We start from the raw sequence: 19,680 nt of genomic DNA on the forward strand, positions 1-19,680 counted from the left end.
AGCTTGTGACGTTTGTTCGTACCACTGGGCCTGGACTCCAGGGATCGAGAGTGTGGGACTTCCTCTGTGAAATGGGTTTTCCACTTTAAAAACTCTCCCGCACTGGTTTCCTGGTCATCGTCAAAACCAATGGACAACCACCACATATAGTCATCCAGCTTAGACAGAGACCCTTCAGCCCACATCAACCACCCATTTATACTAACCCTCAACAGAATTTCACTTAATGCTCCCACATTCCTATCATCTCTGCCCTCCCCCCCCCCCGAGATTCTACCGCTCACCTGCACACCAGGGGCAATTTCTATTGGCTAATTAACCCACCAGCCCACGTCTTTGAGATGAGAGGGGGGACTGGAGCACCCAGAGGAAACCTACACAGTCAAACTCCACACCCGAGGTCTGGAATGAGCTCAGGACCTCACCAGCAGTTCGACCAGTTCTGGGCGCGTCAGCTGGTTGCCAATGTCCACCTCCAATACCAAGCACTAACCACCGCTAAAGAAACCCACTAGAAAGGAAACCCGTGCTGACAAGATCTGAATTCTATCGGTGCGTCTAAACGTACTAAACACAAAGCAGCTTAATGAATTCAGTGCAAAAGTACTAGTGCATGCAACTAACAGCCTTTCACACCACATAGGAATGATGTAACCATCTGTAACTCTCAACCATTACATCATACAAACTTCAAAATCATTAGTAAAAGTACTGATCACCTCTTCTTCCTGATATTAAATAAAAGGGAGAAAGAAAAGAAGATGATTTGATTTTAATCACTCTGCTCTGTTTACTGTTAATTCACACTATTTGTATGTGAATATACTGCTGCTGTAGAAGACATCACAAGAGCTCTTGTCAATCTCTGGGGAGCAGGCATCCCAAGAAGACGGCATCGGAGCATAAACAGATGGATGCAAGGGAGTAACATTAAGCATGAATACATACTGTACAGAAAGGTTCAGCTCTAAAATCTGATCAATTGAAAATTAAAACTTGCACTTAGCATTTGAGGTATATCACACATTATGGAAACAGGCCTTTTGGCCCACTGAGTCTATGCTGACCATTCATTACACTAATCTCCTTTTGATTTCCCCACATTCCCCTCAACTCTCCCCCCACCGGGTATTACCACTCACCGACACACTGGGGAAAATTTACCACTGCCAATTAAACTGCCAACCTGAGGGCTTTCGGGGTGTGGAGGGGAATGGAAGTCCTGCAGGGAGAGAGTGTAAACGCCACACGGGCTGGAACTCAGAACTGAACCCAGGTTGATGGAGCTGCTCTACTGTGCGGCACTGTAAGGAAGTTTGACAGTCAGGGAAGAGTGATCACAATACAATAGGTTTTGTATCAAGTGAACCTGAAACCAGGAACTTAAAAGTAAACAGAAAAAGTGAAAAGCTTCCCAGTTGACTATGGAAGACTGTGAATTTAAAACAATATAAAATCTGCTGAGCAACTTTACAAATCACAGGGTTGGGTCTCCCTGCCCGGAGAGACGGCAATGACAATGCGCCAAGTTGAGTAATGGGTTGGAGGGACTATCCTCTGAGAGGTGATGAAGACCGAGCACACATTCTGTGGAGTTTAGGATGACAGAGGATCTCATTGAAATGTACAAAATTTCCTTTGGGCTTGAGTTGTTAGAAAAGGGGATAATGATTCCCAAAAAAGGGATCAGCTATCTAGGGCAGAGAAAAGAAACAACTTCTTCACCTAGGAGGCAGTTAACCTTTGGAATTTCTGGAATGAGGACAACTCAGATCTCAAATTCCCATTGCCTTTTGTTATGGGTACAAATTATATTTCTGATAGAGAGTGATTCAAGGATTAGTTTTGGACAGCGATGTTGAGGTAAGATCAGGGCAAAGTGGGCTACGTCCACTTTTGCTTATTCAAGTTCTTCAAAGATTGGGAGATAGATGTACCCTCTGAAAGTCCGGAGTACCTGAAGATGGAGCGCATCTGAAGTAATTATGTTTCAGACATAATCAGCGTTTCAGACAGTCCTATTTCAAAGCTGATTCTGTACGAGGAAGGGAGATGAGGAAGAGAATTTTACTGACAGAATTGGTCAATAGGATTTTACATTTTCTTTGTTGAGACGGAACCACTTGAGTAATGGAGCTGCAGATTATACAAGGAACATCAGCTGGTTTACAACAATACCACGGAGAGGTTCATAAACTACCATAAGGAGACATCTCAAGGCCCCCCAGGAGAACAAAATCACAACCAGTGAACAAATTATTATTTAAATGTACAAGCTGTTAAGAGCATTACTGTCTGGAATAGATGGAGGTAAAATACATTGAAGCAGACAACACTCTTATTTAAGGCTGTAATATATTAGAATGCCTTCAGCTTTTCCCTCAGGGGATTCTTAACACGAAATATAACCAATACCTGCCACGGAAACATGTTAAGTAGAGTGGTCAATGTATTCTTCACAGCACTTAGTAAATCTGACAGCACAGTACCCAGTTTCTTTGACTGCATTCCCCGCCAAATACAAGCAGCAGATGCATTTTCTTGGCCATTGTTCCATTCACCCAAACACTGCTGACTCAAGACTGTCACACTGAGATAGAACCACGGACAGGCACCTCAAATGGTCCCTGACAATAAAGCCTCTCCCTGGTTGCCATGGAGAAGGATTGATTTCACCAGGGGCTCAGGGGAAAAAAGCAAACATCTGATGGCTCAACACCAGAAGATTCAGGGAAACAGGTTGGTCCATTATCAGCGGCAGTACCCCTAGATGAGCAAAGCTCTGGCCTCAAATTCCCACAACCTGTTGGAAAACTCAGCAGAGATTCATATTACAGAATCGTACAGCACAAAGGCCTTTTCGGACCTTCTCATCCCTGCAGACTGGAATTTCCACCTCTGCCTGCTTAACCTATTTACCTGCATTACACAAGGATCCTTTCCTAGTAAAGTTCAAATGCCTTTTAAACATTGTCTCTGTATCTGCATCTACCAACGCCTTTTTGGCGACCCATTCCAGATAGTCACCACCCTCTGTGGAATAACTTGCCTCTCAAGTTTCTCCCTTCTCATCTTATACTCGTGCCCTCTAACTCGAGGCACCCTTGACATGGAAAAATCTTCCTTATGTGTCCCTCATCATTTTTGAAAACTCATTCCCTCTAATATTCGAATAAGAATACATCCAGCCTATCCAATGTCTCCTTATAACCAGAACCCTTCCATTCTAGACAACTTCCAGTTGAATCTTTTCTGCACTCCCTCTTTCGCTACCACATTCTCCCTGTGGGTTAGTGACCAAATGCCATCTACCCAAAGCTTTGTACAACCCAACTCTTACAGTCAGAGCCTTGGCCTACGAAGGGAAGCATATCAAATGCTTTTTTCACTACTCCATGTACTTAAGCCCCCACCTTCCGGGAGCTATGCACCCAAACTCAATGTCCCCAAGGTCCCCGCCATCTACTCTGGATTAGGACCTCCCATATTGGATTAGCTCACACTGCTATCATTTGTATCGTTTACAAGCTTATTAATCTGACACTACATTCTCAACCAAATCATTTACCCCTGTGATACAGGCTTCCAGTCAGAAGATTATCCAGACTGTTTTGGATCCAGTTTGTCCGCAAACCTGGATCCCTTGTACCTCGGCCTCTGGATCAGCCTAGCATGCAGGACCTTGTCAGAAGCCCGAATGAAGATATGCAAAGTGCTTCTCTCATGCTCAACAAACCCAGCCAGGTTTATGAGGCATGATCTCCACTGCACAACATCATGTCGACCCCCCTGAAGTTCCTACCCTTCCGAGTGAACATAAACTCTTCCCCTCCGCTTCTCCGTCTCTGGCGCTGACATTTCCAGCCTGTCGTTTCCAGGCCCATCCTTACTCCCCTTTATGGAGAAGGGGATAACTTCAGCCCGCCCACAGCAGGGGTGCAACACAATAGCCTGGAGACTCCAATCACGGCATCCAGTAACATCCCCTGCAGCTCAGGCACACTGGAGCTGTGGATCACAGCTATGCCAACCGTCGGTGCTTGTTGCTCGACTTTCTGGAGAAGACTTTTACCCAGCTTTATTTCCCAACGGTGATTTCTGCTGCACTTGATCGAGAGACTTTGACTGGCAACTGCTGCCCCGTGTGGGCTTCCCCAGCTATAGGACATGTTGCGGGCATTACACAGAACAGAGAGCACTACAGCATAGTACCCGCCTTTCAGTGTTGTGCCCAACTCTTAACCTACTTCCTCCCAATCAAAAGAATTTCTTAAATGCCCCTGATATACCTACCTCTACCACCACCAGGCAGGGCGTTGATACAGTGACCATCCTCTGTGAGAACGGATTACCTCTCACATCCCTCCCCGCCCCCGTAATTTCTTCCAATCACCTTAAAATGATGCCCCCTCATTCACATTAGCCATTTCCACCCTAGGAAAAGGCCTCTGGCCCTCCACTCTTTCTGAATCTGAATCAGGTTTATTATCACCGGCACGTGCCATGAAATTTGTTCACTTTTTCCATCCTGAGCACTAGGTTACAAAGCCACAGGGCTACTTACTTCACTGTGTTTATTTCTTTGGAACAGGCCCTCCCGGCACCCATTTAACCCTAGCCTAATCACAGGACAATTTAAAATGACCATTCAACCTACCAACCAGTGGGAGGAAACGGCAGCACCCAGAGGAAACCTACATGGTTCACGAGGAGGCCATACAAACCCCTTACAGGCAACGCCACAGTTGAACTCCGAACTCCGAAATGCCCCAAACTGCAGTGTCAAGTTAACTGCTATGCTCCCATGGCATCTCAAGCATAGACCAGCTGATGTTATTGGCGGCCAAATATCAGCAGCCACTCAAGTTCCCAATATTCCAACTCCACATACACTGTCCCTTTTGTAGACTGACCCGTGACTCCCTCAAAGACCAGTGGGTTATTCAGTGGTGGCTGAGGATGGGCAGGTATTAGCTTTAGTCTGATGAATCACATTTTAAAGGGAGTCCTTTCACATCAGTAGAACTGGAAACTGATTCCCACTCTCCTAGTCCTAACTCCCCCTCTCCTCCTCCTCCTGTACTACAAGCTTCAGTCCTTTTTGAGGGTTAATTGGGTTCACTGACACAGATGCAGGTCAATCAGCCCTCTTTGATTGAAGCCAGACTGACACCAATACCATTTTCTGTCTTACTTTCATCTCCCTTGGACAGCGAGCTTGGTTTGAACATGTACACACATCTATTATGCTCAATGCTTTGCCCTCCTGCCTAATGCATCCAACTCATTGGATTTGATTAGCAATTTAATAAAATGATTTGTGAGCTCAATTACTCAAAAGGATCCGAAATCTAAAATTAGTCCGAAGTTTTCATTCCCTCCACATCCTCAAACTTCTCCCAGCAGGGATTCCGACATTCAGCCCATTGGATTCTGCACTGATTGCCTGGTTTTGGTGGGGGAACTTTCACACAACCATGCCTAATCAGTTTGTAACACTGCATTAGAATCAACTGGACCATGACAAAATTCAGCAACACTCTGAACTTTACCTCTGGGCTCTTGCGATTCTGCAGGATCTGTTTGTCTGACTCCTTGTTGGCAAAGTACTTGGTGCAGCCTCGATTTAGGTACTACAGAGAAGAGATGAATTTAACACAAGTTTTAACATACAGTAAGCAGCACAATAACATCAACTGTATTATCATGGAAAGAGGAACACTAGAATCATAACAGTATGGCCTTACTTGGCCTCATTTTAAAGTACGTAATACTTTACGTGGAGCACCACGGTAGCGCGGCGATTAGCGTAACGCAATACGGCTCATGGCGTCGGATTTAGGAGTTCAATTCCAACGTTCTCCATAAGGAGTTTGTACGGCCTCCCCGTGGAACTCGTGGGATTTCTCCGGGTGCTCCGGTTTCCTCCCACAGTCCAAAGACGTATCGGTTAGTAGGTTAATTGGTAATTGTAAAAAAAAATTATCCTGTGATTAGCCTAAGGTTAAACCGGGGCTTGCAGGACAGGGCCGATTCTGCGCCATAGCTCTAAATAAGCACGATCATAATCAACTTGCGCCTTCACAAAGCAGCGTGTCTGACCCTCATGTTCAGATTCCAATACATACATCCTCTTCCATGCTGAGTCTGTCAACCCAAACCAGAGATGCAAGCCAAACGTTGGCTTAAGCTGGGATGCCTGTGGTGAGAAAGCCTCTCGTCTTCTCAACCGTACCTACCGTCTTTATGCTGGAGTCAGACCCAAGCCTGATCATTGCCAAATGTAAACGCAATGCTTCACATTTACTGACAAAACGTCAGCAGCTCCTTTCCTCCCACAGAAGCTGCTCAACCTGCTGAGATCCTCCAGTAGGTTGCTCCGTTACACCTCGTGTTTCAGCTACAACCCAACACCAACCACATCGAGTTCTCCGTTTTAAGATAACCCTCCCCTTTAATGCGCTGTCCCTTCTGCCCCCTCACTTCTTCCGATCCTCCTCGAACTCTCCACTTCTGTCTCATTGCCCAATTGCTCCCCCGTCCCTTCCTAGACATACATGCTCTCCGCCCCCAACATCTAGCTCCATCTGCCATTCACCTGTCCCCTAATGATTCCTCTATTTATCAGACTCCAGCACTGGAGGACTGGGAGACCTTGTTGTGTTCCTGTTGAAGGGTCTGGGCCCAAAACGTCAGCTGTTTTCTCTACTCCACAGAGGCTGCCTGGCCTGCTGAGCTCCTCCAGCACCTTGTGTGCACTGCTTGGGATTTCCAGCATCTGCAGTCTTCCTCGCGCTTGTGTCTCCCTCCAGCAGCTGTCCCCAGTCTCCAGCCTTCACACTTCCCTCCCCCCACTCCACTCCATCCGTCCTCTCTTTTTCACTCTGCCTCCACTGATCAACCACCACCCTCGGCCTCACCTATTCCTCACCTACTTGCCTCCGTCTGTCTATCATCCCTCCAACTCAAGTTTCAGGATTGCTTAACGTCATTTCCAGTACACAAAAGTGCAGGAGAGGGAAAAAGTTAAATGCTACTCAGGACCTGATGCAGCACAAGAAACACAATAAAATAAAGGTCATAGTAATAATAAATAAACATAATAAATATAAATGCATAAGCTAGCTTACACACGTAGAACGACTGTATACCGTAAAGTGACACTAGGCACAGGAGTGTCTGTACATAAGGTGACTGTCAGGAAATGATAAAGCAGTGCTGGAGAGGTGTGTGGAGGGGTGGGTTGAGAGTGGAGGTGTTGATCAGCCTTATTGCTTGAGAAAAGTAACTGTTTTTGAGTCTGGTGGTCCTGGCTTGGGCACTACGTAGCCTCCTCCCTGACGGGAGTGTGGCAAACGGTCCAGGAGCAGGGTGGGTGAGATCCATCATTATGTTACTGGCCCTTTTCCGGCATCTTTCTGTATTTGTGTGCTTGGTAGTGGGTAAGCCTGTACCCCCCCCCCCCCCCCACAGTTCCCATTTAGCTCTGGCTTCACGTCTTCCCCCTCTCCTCTTTACATTGGCAATCTTCCCTCTCCACTCACAATTCCTAAAGCAAGTTTTCCACCAAAAGCATTGACAATGCTACCCGCCCCCCCCACCTCCACAGTTGCTGCTCGACCAGTTGAGTTTTTCCAGCAGATTGTCCAGAATCTGCAGTCCCTTGCATCAGCAGCAAAGAGCAGGGAAAGTTCCCACTGGAGAGAACTTCAGCGCCTTAGAAGGGTTAATTCTCACGCAGTGCCTATACCTCACACCACAAACACTCTTTGGGAACGAATGGCCTTTTGCAGGACGAGAGTCCAGCACAGCAAAAAGAAAACAATCCTTCCAAGCTGTGAGACATGCATCAGCAATCATTTCATTCAATGAATGTTATCACTGAGCCACGTACCATCCTCACACTTCCTCCTACAATTACCCAGTCATCTTTTTAAATCATGCACCCAATTGACGTTTGGAAGAATTTTGATTGCCCGGCGGTTTGTTCTGTTCACGAGCTTCAGTCACACTCTCTTGAATAAGCTCAAACAGTGCCCCTTTCTCACCAAGTAGTTCTGGTGAAAGCTAAGGAGATCCCATCTCCTCCAGTATCACCACAAAGGCAACTGGAGCCAACACTGTGATGACCTGGAGGACTGTACCCTAGATGACTTCCAAATGCAGCTTCTAGCCTCCCTTGAACCTAACGTGCACCAAAAACAGTAAGATGCTTGACCACTGCAGTAAATGTTCCCCAGAAACTTTCAGCAAGTCAACACATTCAGACTGCTCGGTTAACTTCTTAATCCTGTTGAGCAGTAGTTTTAAAGAGAGGGACTGGTCACGATTCTGAAAGGAAGGAATTTGGAAGCTGTGAGGAGGAGGACAGGAAGTGGTGGGGGGTGGTGTCAACAGCAAAACTCTCCCAGTATGGACACAATGGGACAAATGGCCTCTGCATGCTGTGACTACTCTGTCATCTGAATTAGGTCAAGTTCAGTGTCAGCTGCTCAGATTAGCACACCCTCTGCATTCCCAATGTACGTCCTTATGTACAAGGGATTCAAACTATGTGCATTTGGCTTCCCGAGACTCCGAGAGGAGAGGCTGAGGAATAAAGATGTCAAGCAGATGCAGGCTGCCTGTTGCTTGGCGGAGTCAGCACCTGTACACCTGTTGAATCTAAAGAGATATCAGGTTACAAACTCAGACATGAAGAACATCACAGCCTGCCCTGCAGACACACCAAGTTCAGAATAAGATATAGGAGAATCTGTGCTCCACTTTAAAACCGTACAGCAGAATTACACACAGAGGCAGCAGGTTCCCTCATGCCCACAGAAAATAACTAAGTTTCTCTAGCTTGTATTACTCGGCTGTGTGTCTGCAATGATACTGAACATACAAAGTCTTAACAAGAGAAGTTTCTGTTCTGAAACATGCCCTGTTAGATTCAGTTGGAATAGCCTTTAAGTCACACTGCTCCCAGTCCTAGTCCCGAGGAAGGGTCTCAACCTGAAACAGCAGTTCTCTGTTTCTCTCCGCAGACACTGCCTGACCTGATGTGTTCCTGCAAACAGCTTTTGACGAGCACTGGCAGTTTCACGTGTCTCCCATCCATTCTGCATCTGAAGGAGACTTCATTGACTCCCCTTTCTGAGGTCCCACAGTCCCACCTCGCCAGAACCCCAGCACCCCAGGCACCCCCTCCATCACTACAAATTAGCAGGAACCAACACCTCAAGACCCTCCTGCTCTCTATGTCCCAATGCCCTGGTCCCCATTCTACCTCCCCACCGAGGCAGTGTGTGAGACCCCACTGCCTTCTTCATTTCCCCCACCCATTAACACAGCCACCCACTCAGGACAGAACCCCGCTACACCAACCTCCCACCCCAAAGCCCCTGCGCAGTGAGCAAGCTCCCAGTATCCCAGAACACTCCCAGCTAGTGAGCTGAACCTCGAACCCTATGGGATCAATGGCAAGAATGTGGCTCGTGCATGGAACTGATCGATCAGAAGATGAATCAATGGGGGCTCCTACACACAGGGGTTCTTTCTCTTCGTGTGGGCTTTCGAGTGTGCACAATTTTGTCACAGCAGGCTCCCACACCAAACTCCCCAGTGCGTCCCGTAGCTCACACAGCTTGGATTCTCCAGCTCCGCTACTGTTCTTGCACTATGCCTCAGCACCCAGTCCCAGAATTCTGGTGCAAATACAACAGGGTAAGGTGTAGCTAGAGCTCCAAGTGACATGCAGCACAGTGACACACAAGATGGTCCTGCCTAACCAAGATAGCACCTGCTGCCCCTGAGAAATTCAGCAACGTGTACAGCGACGAACTGGCCCAGACCTGGCCTGCCTTGCTGCGCACACAACTTCAACAAGCAGCAAACCAGCCCAGGCCTTGGGGCCCAAGAATACCTACTGCTGGGACCGTGGCTGTAGGCAGTGCCTGCAAGAATTAGGCAAACGGAATTCACTGGGATCTCCACCGTCCTAATGGTGAGTGTCAGCCACAAATTCCTCAGAAGACACAGTATGGAGATACACCATGGGTGCTGATTGAACAGAGGTGAGGACTACGAGAGTGGACAGGCCGCACCCTTCCCCCTCTGTGGAAGGAGGATGAGATGCTCTAAACCAAAGTGTTCACCTGGCACTGTGTACTGCAGAAAGATGCTGGGTACAAGTCTGACCCAGCTCCTCACCCACTCATCAACCCTACTTCTGAATAATCAGAGGAACCCAGCAGTTCTGTGAAGTCCACACAGTCAGAGGCAGCCCTGGATCCACTGCCCAAAAATCCTGGAAATGGGAGCAAGAGGAGGTTTCACACTTTCATCAGTAAGTTAGCATTTTAGTAGGAATTATTCTGGTGGTTTTGCTCCTGGCTTTACAAGCACCTTAGCGTTAGGCACTCTGCTTAGCAACAGCAGCTTACCTGAGTGACAAGTATTAAAGATTCAGCATCCCAAAACTCTGATGGGTTCCGAAAACAAAAATAATTTCAAAAATGGACAAATATACAAACTAAAGCAAAGAGCTGTTTTGCACTGAGGCTCCCCTACCATCCCGCAGAGGCTGGATCAGGTGGGCTATCTCTAAAGCAGCTGGTAGATGGATGACACAACAGCTTGCTCATACAGCAGCGCCAGGGTTTCAGAATTGCCCACAGTTTCATGAGGAGCCTGGGCTCTCTGGGCCCTTGCCAACACTGCCCCCCTGTGCTAACAAATGCAGCTGCAGCTTCTGTTTTATCACACTTTGGTTCAGAGCATCACCCACGCACACAGTTCACCATCACCGTGCTGGCGATCGGTCGGCAGATGAAAGAGATTCGAGGGGATTGGGATGTCATTCCCTTCCCAGTTTTAACCACCAGTGATAATTAGAGATACACCATGTGACCCAAGAATAACATTTTCATGTTACCACAGCAAATATTGAAATACCTGGGCCTCAATTCCTTGTTAGTCTCTCTGAGACTCAGCTCAAGTTCTAAGAAGCCCTTTCTACAGTAAATTACAGGAATGACTTGTAAGTCCATCATAAGCTCAAGCATTTCATCCAATCATACCAAAGTACATAGAAGATCCAATTTAGTGTCAGAGCTAGGCAGATCTAATTGCTGAGGAAACACTTTCAGTGTAAAATACGATTTTACTGTGCATCACTCCCTGTTGAGTCAACAGGAACGAAACACAGTCCGATGCAACGTTTCCAAGGTGCCGAGGGTCTCGTCACTGCCAGAACTGCAGGACTGGGAGCTGCAGCACAGGAACAGGCCCTTCGGCCCATCTAGTCTGTGCCAGACTACTATTCTGCCTAGTCCCACTGGCGTTCACCTGAACCAATCCCGCACACCACACACTTATCCAGACATCTCTTAAGTGTTGAAATCAAACCCACATCCACCACTTACAATGGCAGCTCGTGCCACACACTCACCAACCTGAATCAAGGAGCTCCCCTTTCACCTTTAACCCCTGGCCTCTAGCTCCAGTCTTACCCACCCTCAGGGGAAAAAGCCTGCTTGCATTTACCCCCAGAAGTTTGTACACCTCTAACGAATCTCCCCTCGTTATCAACTTGACTTCATCGCACCAGGAGGATAAACTGTAGATACACTGGCACCTTTTGGCATCACTCGCACCACGGCGTGGGGCTTGTATTTTAATTTTTGAGTTGGCACCTGCCCATCTTTAGTAGCAGTAACTCGACTTAACAGACGTTTCCCAGACTAACTGCTGGGCAGCTACTGACTTTGTCTCCAAAGGGGTTTGTGAAACAATGAAGTCATCGAGAGTCACAGCACAGACACGGGCTCTTCGGCCCATTCAATCCACGCTGACCATCAAGCAGAAGGTACGGGAGCAGAATTCGGCCATTTGGCCCATCGAGTCTGTACCACCATTTCACCCATTTTTCCTCTCAGCCCCAATTTTCCCCCCTTCTCCCCACATCCCTCTGTGCCCTGACCCATCAAGAAGATATCAACCTCTGCCTAAATACACCCAGTGACTTGGCCGCCTGTGGCAACAAATTCCAGATAAAGTTGTTCATCCTCAACCCTGTTCTAGAGGCCCCTCTATTCCGTGCCCTCTGGCCACAGAGACAGGATCTCAGCATCGTCAGGCAGCCATCCCACTAGCTCAGCCACCTTACAAGATCGATCTCTGTGGGACCATTATACCTTTGAACCAACCACCCACCCCATCTCCCCAGATATTTCACAGTGACAGCATTATCCCAGCATGACCTTTTTCTTTAAAGCAAGGCTCCCAACCTTTCTTATGCCATAGACCCCAAGCATTAACCGGAGGCCCCATGACCCCCAAGGTTGGGAACCCCTGCTTCAAAGAGAGTTTGGAAATATCAGATTAAATTTGTGCACAAACTTTCAGCGTTGTCGTGATATTTAAGGAAGGGCTTCTTAGATATCATTCCATCTTCCATAAATAGAAAAGTAATATTTCAATTATGTGCAAAGATAATACCTTGTCAGTGCTTTTAAATTAATACTCTGAAGAATGACAACCCAAATAAAATGTAAAATGCCGGCTGAATCGCCAAGCAACTCACTTCCACAAACATATTGTTTGATACAGGCAGGGAAGCTGGTATAATGGTTAAATTGATCAGGTCGGAGATTACGACTTTTAAATCAGCTCCCCTCCCAAGAACAGAAATCAATGAGACCAGATTAAGTTATTATAATCTCCTCCAATTTCCATGCCACATCCTTACCATGAGACCAGAGATGGTCCTGAGAGGTAAATATAATATTTGAGATTATACCATTCTTCAGTAGCACAGAAAGGAATAATGGTGAGAGTTGTTAGTATTTGAGAACCCAGTATTGACATGAAATCATTCCTCATTCCAAAAGACAAGGGAGAGGCTCCCACTTATTTAAAAGGAAGGTACAGGTTTGGCCTCAAAGTACCATGGCACAAAACTCACCCGGAAATTATCAGGGGAGGTCAAGTGAAATTTTTGCCTAATGTCTTCAGGAGCACCTGCACACAGCCTATAAAAGATGTGGTAATTTCTTTCCTCCTTGCTCTGCATACAGATTCGGGACTTTTCCAGAAGATAATGTGACACAAATCCACCAACAACGGCATTCTGTACCGGGGAGAAAAGGCAGAGTAAAAAGGCATGGGTACATTCTCAGAAACAGAGTGTATGTGAAATCTGGAAGGCTTTAAAAACAAAGAAAATCGTTCCTTTCAAAATTACCTTCTCGTTGAAATGTATCTCGACAAACTTTCCGAATCGACTACTATTATTATTACGTACAGTTTTGGCATTCCCGAAGGCCTCCAGTAAGGGATTGGCTGTTTTGGAAATAATTGATTAAATTAATCCCTCTCAAACCTGTAAAGTTACAGAAAGAGACCAGTCGGCCTGCTGTACTTGTGCTCTTGCTAGCATGAAGGATGGGTAAAGAGAGCGCACACTCCACAGAATCATTGCATTTTACAGCACACTTAAAGATCAAATACTGATCGTCTTCTCCAGAAGGAAGAATCAATACCAATGACTACAGTAACATCTCCTCTCACACTCCTCAACTGAAGAACATCAACTGCACTGCCCATCTCTTCACTACTCCACCCCCCCCCCCCCCCCCAAGTGTCTTCAGCTCCCAGAATGGGCAGCATAGTGGTTAGCGTAATGTTTACGGTGACTGCTGGAAAATTGGGGCATGACTCCCACTGCTGTTGGTGAGCAGCTTGTACATTCTCCACTTGGCCACGTGGGTTTCCTCAGACATTCGGGTTAACGTTATTGAGTTGCAGGCAGGCAGGCTACGCCGGCGCCGGGACCACGGCGACACTTGCAGGCTGCCCACCACCATCCACGCTGATTTGATTTTATTTGATGGACTGTACTGTGCAAAAATCTTAGCCACCCTAGGTTTTGTTTTAATAGATGGTTTCAAATGGTATGGATTCCAGAGCCTCGATCTCAGCATCACTGAGGCTGTCTGGGATCACCTGGAGAGACAGAAGCAAGCGAGACAGCCAAAGTCTACAGAAGAACCGTGGCAGGTCCCTCAAGGTGCTTGGAACGGCCTACCAGCCGATTATCCAAATAAAACTACACAACAGTGTACCCACGAGAACTGATACAGTTTTAAAGGCAAACTGTGGTCTCACTAAATATTGATTCGATTTAGTTTGTCACTGTTTACTGCTCTTAGACCATAAGACATGGAAGCAGAATTAGGCCATTCAGCCCATCGAGTCTGCTCCACCATTCCATCATGGCTGATCCCTGATCCCACTCAACGCCATACACCTGCCCTCTCGCCATATAGTCAAATTATTGACGTTTAGAAACTTTTCATTTCATTATTTTAAAACTTTAGATTTTTTAAAAATTTATAAACGCCTAAGACTTTTACACAGTGCTGTACATGTGGCAGATTGAGTTATTATTTACCTTTATCTCTTAAACACCTTTTAGAAGCCCAGGGCATCTGTAGCTGAAGTAAGCTCTGTTTGAAGTAAAGGCTCTATTCAGCTCCCTGCTTCAGCTTCAACTTCCCAAACTTCCAAGCTTAGTTTGAGTCACTAACAAAATCGACACTGGCCGTTTGTTATTAGAGTTGGCGAGTTACCTGTCTATTTACTTGTTTATTTAATTATTGACAGAAAGTCCAGAACACCGCCCAGAAAACCCAGATTTAACCCCGGCCTAATTGCGGGACAGTTTACAATGACCAATTAACCTACCTGCAGATGTGTCTTCGGACTGTGGGAGGAAACCAGAGCACCCAGAGGAAACCCACACGGTCACGGGGAGAACGTTGGTTTTCATCCAACTGTCTCGAAGGACAATGGGCGATGGTGATCGCCATCACGAGCCTGGGCGGAAGGTACGGAGATCCTGAGACGCCCAGTCATCAGGATCCCCCTCTCAGCCTCACTGGTGCGGTCCAAAGGAAAGCTCATACGCGGAGAACGTACCGGACTCCTTAAAGACAGTTGTGGGAATGGAGCCCGGGTCACCTGTACCGTGAAGTGTCGTGCTAACCTCGAGCCCCAGTGTTATGTGGGCCGGCCAGCACAACCCTCTTTGATTTGATACCAACACTGAATTTCACCGCATGTTGCAATGTACGTACAACAAGTAGAGCTAACTTTTATCTTTTCGCTTTAGAATGTCCCCATCTCAGCCACCCGCATTTGTAAGCATCCTCTCCAGTGCAGTGGCATCGTCTCTTGCCCAAACTGACACTGCGCCCTAGCTCAGTGTAACGTCCCTGCCTTACTTTCAAACCATCCGCTAATGAGGAAATACATCCCTACACTATTCTTAAAGATCCCAAATCAGGAGCAGAAGTTTTAACCAGAGGATGTTTCCTTAACTGACATGGGGCTCCACATCCTTGTAATGCGACAGAGAAACGCAGGCTTCATTCAGAACACTACGAAATCACAAGGTTGCAAGCTGTTAGCACACAGGCATCCAAGTGTGCGCGTAAACCATGCGTGCATTTGCTTGTGTGAATGTCTGAGCAGTGTGGAAGCAAATATATAAAAGCCATCTTGTGTTTCGGGTGCAGCAGGCGTCCACGCATTCATGCAAACGAAAATAAGCGGGAGGCAGCAAACGTTCATACCAGTGTCTGAGTCCCTGAGCGTGCACGGGCAAGGGCAAGCATAATATCCCAGAACTGCTTACCTTCCACAATCCTTTCATCAATGTCCTGACCTGTTCCATATGACTCAGTCAAGTACCTAGGTAACGGACGGGTAAGACAGTGAGTCCCAGCCCACCTACTGGTAACGCCACTGAGGGGGCAAGAGAGCGGGCACAGCTCCGACAACATCCCAGCTGCCCCTTCCATACAGTAATTCCAGAGCAAAGAAACCAGACAAAAAGGCTTTTCGGGCGGGGGGGGGCACGGGACATGGAGGGGTCAGGGCTCTGGGGAGGAGCAGATCTGTGGGGGGGTGGGGAGAGCCAGGTGCCGTGAGATTCCGGAACGTGTCGGCGTTAACAGGCGTGAGATTCCGGAACGTGTCGGCGTTAACAGGCGTGAGATTCCGGAACGTGTCGGCGTTAACAGGCGTGAGATTCCGGAACGTGTCGGAGTTAACAGGCGTGAGATTCCGGAACGTGTCGGAGTTAACAGGCGTGAGATTCCGGAACGTGTCGGAGTTAACAGGCGTGAGATTCCGGAACGTGTCGGAGTTAACAGGCGTGAGATTCCGGAACGGGTCGGAGTTAACAGGCGTGAGATTCCGGAACGGGTCGGGTTAACAGGCGTGAGATTCCGGAATGTGTCGGCGTTAACAGGCGTGAGATTCCGGAATGTGTCGGCGTTAACAGGCGTGGGATTCCGCGTTAACAGGTGTGAGATTCCGGAATGTGTCGGAGTTAACAGGCGTGAGATTCCGGAATGTGTCGGAGTTAACAGGCGTGAGATTACGGAACGTGTCGGAGTTAACAGGTGTGAGATTCCGGAACGGGTCGGGTTAACAGGCGTGAGATTCCGGAACGTGTCGGAGTTAACAGGCGTGGGATTCCACGTTAACAGGCGTGAGATTCCGGAATGTGTCGGAGTTAACAGGCGTGAGATTCCGGAATGTGTCGGAGTTAACAGGTGTGGGATTCCGCGTTAACAGGTGTGAGATTCCGGAATGTGTCGGAGTTAACAGGCGTGAGATTCCGGAATGTGTCGGAGTTAACAGGCGTGAGATTACGGAACGTGTCGGAGTTAACAGGTGTGAGATTCCGGAACGGGTCGGGTTAACAGGCGTGAGATTCCGGAACGTGTCGGAGTTAACAGGCGTGGGATTCCACGTTAACAGGCGTGAGATTCCGGAATGTGTCGGAGTTAACAGGCGTGGGATTCCACGTTAACAGGTGTGAGATTCCGGAACGGGTCGGGTTAACAGGCGTGAGATTCCGGAACGGGTCGGGTTAACAGGCGTGAGATTCCGGAATGTGTTGGCGTTAACAGGCGTGGGATTCTGGAATGTGTCGGCGTTAACAGGCGTGGGATTCCGCGTTAACAGGTGTGAGATTCCGGAATGTGTCGGAGTTAACAGGCGTGAGATTCCGGAATGTGTCGGAGTTAACAGGCGTGAGATTACGGAACGTGTCGGAGTTAACAGGTGTGAGATTCCGGAACGGGTCGGGTTAACAGGCGTGAGATTCCGGAACGTGTCGGAGTTAACAGGCGTGGGATTCCACGTTAACAGGCGTGAGATTCCGGAATGTGTCGGCGTTAACAGGCGTGAGATTCCGGAATGTGTCGGAGTTAACAGGTGTGAGATTCCGGAACGGGTCGGGTTAACAGGCGTGAGATTCCGGAACGGGTCGGGTTAACAGGCGTGAGATTCCGGAATGTGTTGGCGTTAACAGGCGTGGGATTCCGGAATGTGTCGGCGTTAACAGGCGTGGGATTCCGCGTTAACAGGTGTGAGATTCCGGAATGTGTCGGAGTTAACAGGCGTGAGATTCCGGAACGTGTCGGAGTTAACAGGTGTGAGATTCCGGAACGGGTCGGGTTAACAGGCGTGAGATTCCGGAACGGGTCGGGTTAACAGGCGTGAGATTCCGGAATGTGTTGGCGTTAACAGGCGTGGGATTCCGGAATGTGTCGGCGTTAACAGGCGTGGGATTCCGCGTTAACAGGTGTGAGATTCCGGAATGTGTCGGAGTTAACAGGCGTGAGATTCCGGAATGTGTCGGAGTTAACAGGCGTGAGATTACGGAACGTGTCGGAGTTAACAGGTGTGAGATTCCGGAACGGGTCGGGTTAACAGGCGTGAGATTCCGGAACGTGTCGGAGTTAACAGGCGTGGGATTCCGCGTTAACAGGTGTGAGATTCCGGAATGTGTCGGAGTTAACAGGCGTGAGATTCCGGAATGTGTCGGAGTTAACAGGCGTGAGATTACGGAACGTGTCGGAGTTAACAGGTGTGAGATTCCGGAACGGGTCGGGTTAACAGGCGTGAGATTCCGGAACGTGTCGGAGTTAACAGGCGTGGGATTCCACGTTAACAGGCGTGAGATTCCGGAATGTGTCGGCGTTAACAGGCGTGAGATTCCGGAATGTGTCGGAGTTAACAGGTGTGAGATTCCGGAACGGGTCGGGTTAACAGGCGTGAGATTCTGGAACGGGTCGGGTTAACAGGCGTGAGATTCCGGAATGTGTTGGCGTTAACAGGCGTGGGATTCCGGAATGTGTCGGCGTTAACAGGCGTGGGATTCCGCGTTAACAGGTGTGAGATTCCGGAATGTGTCGGAGTTAACAGGCGTGAGATTCCGGAATGTGTCGGAGTTAACAGGCGTGAGATTACGGAACGTGTCGGAGTTAACAGGCGTGAGATTCCGGAACGGGTCGGGTTAACAGGCGTGAGATTCCGGAACGTCGGAGTTAACAGGCGTGGGATTCCACGTTAACAGGCATGAGATTCCGGAATGTGTCGGCGTTAACAGGCGTGAGATTCCGGAATGTGTCGGAGTTAACAGGCGTGAGATTCCGGAACGGGTCGGAGTTAACAGGCGTGAGATTCCGGTATGTGTCGGCGTTAACAGGCGTGAGATTCCGGAATGTGTCGGCGTTAACAGGCGTGAGATTCCGGAATGTGTCGGCGTTAACAGGCGTGGGATTCCACGTTAACAGGCGTGAGATTCCGGAAGGTGTCGGCATTAACAGGCGTGAGATTCCGGAATGTGTCGGAGTTAACAGGCGTGAGATTCCGGAATGTGTCGGCGTTAACAGGCGTGAGATTCCGGAATGTGTCGGCGTTAACAGGCGTGGGATTCCGGAATGTGTCAGCGTTAACAGGCGTGAGATTCCGCGTTAACAGGCGTGGGATTCCGGAATGTGTCGGCGTTAACAGGCGTGAGATTCCGGAACGTGTCGGAGTTAACAGGTGTGAGATTCCGGAACGGGTCGGGGTTAACAGGTGTGAGATTCCGGAACGGGTCGGGGTTAACAGGCGTGAGATTCCGGAACGGGTCGGTGTTAACAGGTGTGAGATTCCGGAACGGGTCGGGGTTAACAGGCGTGAGATTCCGCGTTAACAGGTGTGAGATTCCGGAATGGGTCGGTGTTAACAGGTGTGAGATTCCGGAACGGGTCGGGGTTAACAGGCGTGAGATTCCGCGTTAACAGGTGTGAGATTCCGGAACGGGTCGGTGTTAACAGGCGTGAGATTCCGCGTTAACAGGCGTGAGATTCCGGAACGGGTCGGCGTTAACAGGCGTGAGATTCCGCGTTAACAGGTGTGAGATTCCGGAATGGGTCGGCGTTAACAGGCGTGAGATTCCGCGTTAACAGGTGTGAGATTCCGGAATGCGTCGGCGTTAACAGGCGTGAGATTCCGCGTTAACAGGTGTGAGATTCCGGAACGGGTCGGTGTTAAAGGGTGTAAGATTCATACATACCGAAGTACAAACTTTGTATTCTCTGTTTTCCCAGCACCAGATTCGCCTGATACAATGATGGACTGGCTTAATTTGTGTACCTTCATATCGCGATAAGCTTTATCAGCTGAGGGTGAAGATTGAAAGCAGAGTTTGAAACATGTCGCTGTGAGACATCAGCATGTACATTCTAAGACCCAGCCTTTACACTGAGCATGTGCAATTCATTGGAAAGAATGTGTTTTCCCTTCACCTTTGTGGTGCACTCTCGTCATTCCATCAGAATCCAGTGGGTA

The 19,680-nt window shown here is 48.3% G+C and overlaps 1 protein-coding gene across 4 annotated transcripts in view; it reads right to left on the reverse strand.

The window, feature by feature from the left end:
* Positions 1–19,680, reverse strand: part of LOC132403216 (unconventional myosin-VI) — a 253,857-nt gene that overhangs the window by 99,035 nt on the left and 135,142 nt on the right. For all 4 annotated transcript variants that reach the window (XM_059986609.1, XM_059986608.1, XM_059986611.1 and 1 more), the window contains 5 exons: positions 19,406–19,511; positions 15,683–15,738; positions 13,229–13,326; positions 12,950–13,114; positions 5,553–5,633 (listed from right to left, as the gene is read on the reverse strand). In XM_059986609.1, coding sequence (XP_059842592.1) covers positions 5,553–5,633; positions 12,950–13,114; positions 13,229–13,326; positions 15,683–15,738; positions 19,406–19,511 — 506 coding nt within the window. The remainder of the gene's footprint in view (positions 1–5,552; positions 5,634–12,949; positions 13,115–13,228; positions 13,327–15,682; positions 15,739–19,405; positions 19,512–19,680) is intronic.

This window comes from Hypanus sabinus, chromosome 12, assembly GCF_030144855.1.
Source record: "Hypanus sabinus isolate sHypSab1 chromosome 12, sHypSab1.hap1, whole genome shotgun sequence".
Classification (NCBI taxonomy): domain Eukaryota; kingdom Metazoa; phylum Chordata; class Chondrichthyes; order Myliobatiformes; family Dasyatidae; genus Hypanus; species Hypanus sabinus.